General features: G+C 39.3%; 2 protein-coding genes across 5 annotated transcripts; one reads left to right on the top strand and one right to left on the bottom strand.

Annotated features, from left to right (window-relative positions):
- Positions 1 to 98: 98 nt before the first annotated feature.
- On the bottom strand, positions 99 to 1050 carry LOC124180611 (dual specificity protein phosphatase 23-like). Of its 3 annotated transcripts, none has more exons than XM_046566343.1 (3): positions 819 to 1050; positions 513 to 742; positions 99 to 296 (listed from the first exon to the last, which is right to left on the bottom strand). In XM_046566343.1, the coding sequence occupies exons 1-3, from the start codon at positions 871 to 873 to the stop codon at positions 99 to 101; spliced, it is 483 nt and encodes a 160-aa protein (XP_046422299.1). In that variant the 5' UTR covers positions 874 to 1050. The 3 variants fall into 3 exon arrangements, with proteins under 3 accessions (XP_046422299.1, XP_046422300.1, XP_046422301.1); XM_046566344.1 differs by having other exon boundaries at positions 99 to 290; XM_046566345.1 differs by having other exon boundaries at positions 513 to 724.
- Positions 1051 to 1096: 46 nt separating this feature from the next.
- On the top strand, positions 1097 to 6778 carry LOC124180584 (lutropin-choriogonadotropic hormone receptor). Of its 2 annotated transcripts, none has more exons than XM_046566291.1 (14): positions 1097 to 2344; positions 2679 to 2930; positions 3041 to 3115; positions 3183 to 3257; positions 3425 to 3502; positions 3606 to 3677; positions 3784 to 3852; positions 3964 to 4032; positions 4192 to 4266; positions 4343 to 4553; positions 4666 to 4914; positions 5016 to 5223; positions 5660 to 5885; positions 5957 to 6778. In XM_046566291.1, exons 1-14 carry the CDS (start codon positions 2307 to 2309, stop codon positions 6540 to 6542), a joined length of 2283 nt encoding a protein of 760 aa, XP_046422247.1. In that variant the 5' UTR covers positions 1097 to 2306; the 3' UTR covers positions 6543 to 6778. The 2 variants fall into 2 exon arrangements, with proteins under 2 accessions (XP_046422247.1, XP_046422246.1); XM_046566290.1 differs by having other exon boundaries at positions 1103 to 2344; positions 4666 to 4929.
- The last annotated feature ends 890 nt before the right edge of the window (positions 6779 to 7668 follow it).

Genomic DNA, 7668 nt, shown 5'->3' with positions numbered 1-7668 from the left:
TTCTTCTCCGACTCGTACATGACTATTTCGACATCCTTGAATAATCTGATCCATTTTCAGGCTGCTCTTTTATATCATTTAAGGCAAAACTAATATTTCTACTCGCGTCGTAAGGCGTCGTGGTATTTTATGACAAAACGTTCCTGAGCGTAGGTTTCAACGCTACCAGGACGCATCATTCTCAAATTCGTAATGGCACGTTCAGGTGCAAGATCTTGAAATTTAACCAAGTAACAGGCAGCCATCACACCTGTTCGACCTCGACCGTGATAACAATGCACACAGACTACCTGCAACTTGTAATTCGGTCTTAGTGGAAACCCTACTTATCAAAGAAAAATTATCACATTCTCAAGCCGCGAGTACGTCCTGCTCATTCGAAGGATCATCGACTACGACAAGATTAATCATCTCAAAGCTGCAAGAGCTTAACATTGAAAGTTGCGAAGCATTATTAGTGCATTCTATAAGCACTGTGAGATCAGAAGGATACTTTCGGAACTTATACTCACGCCGCCGTCGACCTCAGCTCTTCGGCAAATATCTATAAATCTATCAACTTCCGCCAAGGTGGGCGCTTCGAATTCTTCTATTGGAATTTCCGTCCAATTCATGCCAATCGGAATAGCTTCAAACGGGGGTCTCCTTTCACGGCTTAAAGTAACCAAATGCGTGATGCCTTTATCCGCCAGGAACTGTATATTCTCTTGAGTTTGGGGCCATCCTGTACAAGCAAGTTTACCTGGACACGTGCAGGCAGCATGATATCATATGTTGTTTCGAATGGGAGTGCGGAAGTTGAACGATGTCTTACTCACCCGGTACAACCCAGGAGAAATTGAACGGGGCGTGAGAAACGTCGTCTCTACTCATTCAAAGTCTGTACGCTAATATTTCATCCGTATTATGTATGTACATACAACGCAAGGAAACCATTGATTTGGTCGATGATACATTTCATCACATTTCGTTGGAATTTTTCTACAAACGGTAACGACTATATTGAATAATCCTCCGACGGACGCGCTGGCATATCTATTCAGTACGTAGTGATGCGTACGGACTGAACGCGAGGCTGATCGCTCACATCGAAATTCTAGAATAGGTTCCCGCAGGTTCGCAGAGCTAAAAATATATGGTGCTACTAGAAGTCCGCATAACTTATGTTGGTGTCATACATGTATATGCATTCGACTCCAATGCGTAGATTAGAGCTTTAAAATAGGATTTGCTGCCTTGCGGCAAAGTGGCTACGATAATTCATTAATTTTATCCATCCATTGATGTCTGTACATTTTCAGGTAATGAGCCAGACCATGGGCACTGTTTTCAACCGATTTCGGAAGGTTGTGAGAAAAAAGCACGGTAAAAAGTGCAGGCGCACGTCGGACTAACAGAGTTTTGCATATCTGCAATGCCTAAAATATTTGAACAGCAAGTCGAAAGGTCACTTGAACAGCTGTGGATGATAAGCTACATTTGATAACTTCGTGTACACAGTTATTCTTCTCTGGATCCGATAATTAACGGTAATCGATTGATTCATCCTCAAAGGATTACCATCCACAACGCAGTTACGGTAGTCCAGTCTCTCGATTGGATTTGGTCGAGTTCCAAAGAATGCGTCTGTTGTGTGTGGTACATTAACATTTTTTTGGAGTGACGAAGTACCGTGTTGAAAGGAAAAACGCCCGATAGTACGTTATCGCATACATGATATACGTACATATACATGCATGTTTAGTAGCAGTAAGAGCAACTACGACACAGTAACAAAGTATGAATGTGAGAACACATAGCGATAACTCGATATTTAATATAAATAGATGGAATTCCATATAACTAAGCGTGAGTCGAGACTGTTCCGGTGCTGTGGTAAGGAACTGCTTCCATTGCGTGTTAACACCGACTGTGAAATAAATTTCCTACTCTACAGAGAAATTGTGGACAATATTGCTTGAATATATTTGTACCTATAATTTTTCTAACTCTGGACAACGATTCGTCAGTATAACAATTACAAAACATTTTTCATTTAATTTTTACACTGTTAAATAAATATATACATGTCACGTGTTACCAAGAATAAGGAAAAGGAATATAAACTTGTGGTCAGGAAACTACGCCTTGGTATATATTTTCGATAACACACCATGTGGCGTGTAAAGATACATACGCCATTGAGTGACGCCCAGGAGAGATGTACACTCGGTCGGAGCATAGTTAATTAATTCGTTAGTGAGGGTACAACAGTAGATGATAATTATAGTGTCACGATCCACCGAGTCAAGATCAATCTGTACTTGATGGTCAGCATGGTAACATACACGCCAGTAATGTTAAGGTATGCTACGTATAGTATTAATAATAAATAACTAAAGTGACACACGTAATGTCCGAATCTAATATTTTGTAGTGTATAAAATTTCTTCATTTTATCGGAGCACATAGCGAAATAGCAATTTAAGTGACCTTTATATCAGCATTCGAGAAGTTTCAGATTAATTTTTTTTTTTTTTTCATTTCACATAATTTCGATGTACACAGCATTTTAATGAAAACGGCTGATGACGTCGTGTGTGTAATCATAAATCCTGTAAAATATTAAGGATGTTCCGATCCATTTCATCGCTTACAATGTTAGTGTGTAATAATCTGGTTTGTCTATGGCACTTCAGCTGTGTCCTCCACCATCTTATTCTGTTGTTGATGTGGACCATCGCAGTTACATCCATTGGAGAAAAAAAAAGGCCCGTGAAATTGAATTTGTCCAAATTCGATTACGAACGATTAGGTCTGTCTATTCCAAAACTACCTTTGGTATCGGAATCAGCCCTACATCATGAAAACCGCACCGAGGAAGCTTGTATCTTTCAAGATGACGATCAGATTACCGTCCTTCCCATTTCCACTTGCAACATAACAGAAATGTATTTATACGCACAATTGCCGCATTTATGTGACTTATATATTTATACGGCTTATAGTTGAAATAAAAAGTGTCTATTTTCGATTCGTCATTTTCTACTTTGGCTTTCAGAATCCTGAAAAATCACGTAATAGAAGTGTTGAGAAAGGACAATTTGACTAACTACATCAGCGGTCTGAAGCAAATGTAAGTACGGGTGATATATAAACAGGAGATGTTATTTTACTAACGTGACTAATGATCATTATTTCAGACGCTTAGAAAGCGTACATCGCTTCCATCGGTTTGAACCTGGAGTTTTCCGGAACGCCGATGAGTTACACACAATGCAAGTATATTTCCGAGCTTTTTGATGTTGAAATAATCTATAAATGCTATGTATATGGGTGACTGAATAGAAAAAAATGCATTTGGAGTGGAATATTTATTTAAATAGCATGTATGTTGAGTTCGATTTAAAGTAAAACATTCATTTCTTCGCTCGTATTGTTACAGATATGTCTCAGATGCCCCAAACCTGATTACGATCGACGACGAGGTATTCCAGGAAAAACTTCCTAATTTGACGATGATGTAAATATACGTTTACAATTTCAATTATTTATAAAATATAACTGTATGTCTGATACCAATATTCGTTTACATGTAATGGGTCCAACGTTTTTTGATCCTATAGAACAATTACGCGTAGTGGTTTGCGCACTCTGCCGTATCTTGGGACCTTGACAAACAGTATATTAAGTTCTGTGTAAGTATGTATGGTATCGTACATTTGTTCATAGAAACTTGACACTTTTTCATTCCAAGCCTCATTTGTACTGTACGTGTATAAAAATTTGATTGGCACATTTTAGGAATTTCGCTCACAACGCTATACAAGTCATTAATGCAGCCCGGTGCACCAATGTTGGAATTAATCTATTGTAAGTAATTTTGTATTGCCCTAGATTAAGCTAAACCGAATTTAGGTATGTAATTGTATTCTGAGATTGGTTTGAATAAGGTAAAAACTGAGTTCACCGATTCTGTTGCAGGATACTCGAATACAACGAAATCTCTTCTGTGGAAAATAAGGCTTTCCAAGGATCTCGAATAAAAACTTTGTAAGTATTCATTCTTAAGAAAAAACACGTAAAGAATCATGATATTATCGAAAGGCGATATTATCTTACTCACCTTTTAATTACGCGCTTGATGCCGAAAAATCCGATGTACTTGCTCGCACAAACTATATCATCAATTATTTTTGGTACTCATTGAAGGCGTCTCAAGGGAAATAGAGCGTTGAAAAATATTGCCGAGGATGCGTTCGTCGGACTCGAAGGTTTAAAAGAATTGTAAGTAGATGATCATATATTACTGTTGTACGTACAAGAATCCAATAGGGTTAAAAAGTTGAAAATAAATTGTCAGGGATTTGTCAGAGACATCAATAAACGCGCTGCCGACCAACGGCCTGGAAAACATCCAATCCCTATCGATTGAACATACGAAAAACCTCGAGACCTTTCCCTCGGTAATCACGTTTACAAGCATTACTACGGCGAAACTGACCTATCCTTATCACTGCTGCGCTTTTTCGTATCCCGAACTGCAGGATCCGGGCGTGTATAAAAAATACCAGGTAAGTCAGTTATTGGTACGGAAAATATCGTATAAAAATGCGATCTTCAGGTACTCTCGAGGGTACTGTCGGAAATTATACTCTTGCAAGAGCGTCATATTTACTTATACAGGAGGACATGGAAGAACATAATAAAAAATGCCAGGAGGCATCGCCGAGCCATGAAAACTCGGACACTCGTTCTCGTCGATCTTCAAATTTCAACCCGTTCGAAAATGAAAACTTGAAACCACCCTACGCCACACCTACTTCTACTTCAATCACCAGCGATTGCCCAAAGTTCCAAGAGTTTTCCAGAAACGTTGAATGCAGTCCGAAGCCCAACGCGTTTAACCCGTGTGAAGACATTATGGGCAACTGGGTACTTAGAGTAGCGGTAATCATCACTCGATGCATTGTTATAGGCTAATTTGCTTAAACTGCACTCTATACCGAACCATCATTTTCTTCTCACCTGTGTAGATATGGCTTGTGGCGATCCTAGCTATTGTTGGAAACTTTGCTGTCCTGGTTGTCTTGATAGCAAAAATTCAGATGACCGTGCCAAAGTTCCTCATGTGCAATCTCTCTTTCGCCGATCTCTGTATGGGGTTATATTTAATCCTCATCGCCGACAGCGATGCGCGCAGCATTGGTGCGTATTTTAATTACGCAATCGACTGGCAAAAAGGTAAGAGTCTATTCATATTCTTATATGTAAAACTGCCGAATTATAAGTTTATTAGAATATTATGCATGTATATATTTGTAATTGACGTAATTATTTGGAAATTAGAAACATTTTTACATCGCTTGTAGGCTCCCATGTATTATTATCGTATTAAGGATATGTAATATTCGTCAACATAAAACGCGTTTCATTTTCTTCTGATTTAGTAATCATCAAATGCGAAAAGTTTGTTCATTTTACCATTTCACAATGGATCTGAAATATATAAAATCGAAATTTATTTATCTGCACAGGTACTAACAAAAAAAAATGTACTTTTGCTGACCTGTGTTATCAAAGACTAGGAACCTACGTACGTGATACCCTGATTTCGAATACAGTTGCACCGCATACCAAAAGGCATCTGATTTTTCAATTATGATATTTCCCCCTGCAGGACTAGGCTGTCAAATCGCTGGGTTCCTGGCTGTATTTTCTACGGAATTAAGTATATTCACATTGACAGTAATAACAATGGAGAGGTGGTACACGATTAACTTCGCGATACTGAACCGGCGACTCAGATTGAGGACTTGCGTGAAAATCATGGTCGCCGGCTGGTCTTACGCTTGTATTATGGCACTCCTTCCCATCTTCGGAGTTTCCAGATACTCAACAACAAGGTAAGCTATTCCAGCTGAAACCTGCATAAATTTCTCATCATGTCAATTATATTTATAATTCATTTTCACAGCATATGCCTGCCCCTCGAGCACATGAACACGATCGATCTCTTGTATCTTATAATACTGTTCGCCTTCACTGTTATTGCCTTCGTAATGATCGTAGCTTGTTACGGTTTGATGTACTCGTCAATAAGGGTTGGCCGACGTACCTCGGTGACGTCGATGGATCATTCGGATGCGACCATTGCCAGAAGGATGGCCATTCTAATATTCGCCGACTTTGCCTGCTGGGCACCAATAGCCTTCTTTAGTTTTACCACGCTTATTTCCCGCGAACCAGTAATCGCGCTGATTTATATAAAGATCCTCGTCGTATTTTTTTATCCGTTCAACAGTTGCGTAAATCCTTACCTTTACGCCTTCCTCACGCATCAGTATCGACGTGACTTTTTCGCTCTTCTTACACAGTGCGGTATGTGCAAAAGCAGGGCGGCGCAGTACAATTTTGCAGCGTTCGGATTGCCGTTGACGAATCGTCGAGGCAATCCCAGTACAAGGGACAATAGCGCACCGAACGATACGCAAAAAAATTCTAGCAACAGCTCGACGATGCAAAATGGTAATCATATTATACCTAACAAAGTCGAAAAGTAAAAACCGTTGGTAATTGTCGGTATACGGCACAAGTCGTTTGTCTCAGCTTACTGCAAGATCTTAGAATTATTTGATTGAATACCTAGTTAATTATGTGTAACGCAAATGCGATGCCTGAGTATATTTATTTATTATTCGTGCTCCTCCCACCTTCTCCAATTTCTATCTGTTTTCGTTGATATACCAGTATTTAACGATAATGGATTACTACAGCTATGTATATTGTATGTAAATTAAAAAACACATGTTTTCGTTGTATACATTTTCGTTCACGGTTTTTTTCTTTTGTATGCGCACCAGACAGAACGGAGAATAGTAAATCCTCCTGTGAACAGGCAACAAATGTTAGGCTTAAAAAGTAACGTGAAATGCCTACACACAGGCGGATTTACCGCATGTTGATTACCTTGGTCTATGGATTACCTACGCGGTGCATCCGCATACGCGAACCGACCCGTTACACCAGTATTTTTGCAGAGAAATAAGAATGAAAAATCTACATAACTATTTTTACAGCACTGTTCAAATGCATATCGGCCTCTATGAAAGCAAAATCTTACGACTAACGATAAAATAAAAGGCTGCTCGCCGATACTGTGGGACAGTAGGACGAAAAAGTCGCAAAGAGGAAACAGGAATAGAGGATTCTAGTTCACCGCGCGGTTCAGAAGAGGACACTATGATTGGCAACGCGACAACTGTTACATTGCATTACGCTATCAGGATTAAAGTCGTTGGCCTCTAATAAGATTCACTAAACTTTAGAGAGGCTGATTATAAAAGACCTAACTCTGGCGTGAAGCTTATAATCCATGTAACTCTACGGACCTCGATGATAAAACAGTTAACTCCTGTGTACATACAAGCATAGAAGATAATTTCTATCAATCAGGAACCGCAAAGTTATTTGGATTATAATCGTCACGCCAAGGTTAGGTCTTTTATAATCAACCTCTGTAAAGTTAAGTCAATTTCTATTAGAGACCATCGAAACGATCCTGATCATTAATTATAATCCTCAGTTGAATGACGGACGTTCTGCGAACGCTCGCAACGTGACGCTCGTCGACATTTCGTGTCTAAAAACTCGTTAGTTCGTGGCTGATGAGGTCAGCTGGTAAACCTT

Source organism: Neodiprion fabricii, chromosome 4 (assembly GCF_021155785.1).
Source record: "Neodiprion fabricii isolate iyNeoFabr1 chromosome 4, iyNeoFabr1.1, whole genome shotgun sequence".
In the NCBI taxonomy this organism is placed as follows: Eukaryota; Metazoa; Arthropoda; class Insecta; order Hymenoptera; family Diprionidae; genus Neodiprion; species Neodiprion fabricii.
This window is presented reverse-complemented; position numbering and strand designations above follow the sequence as displayed.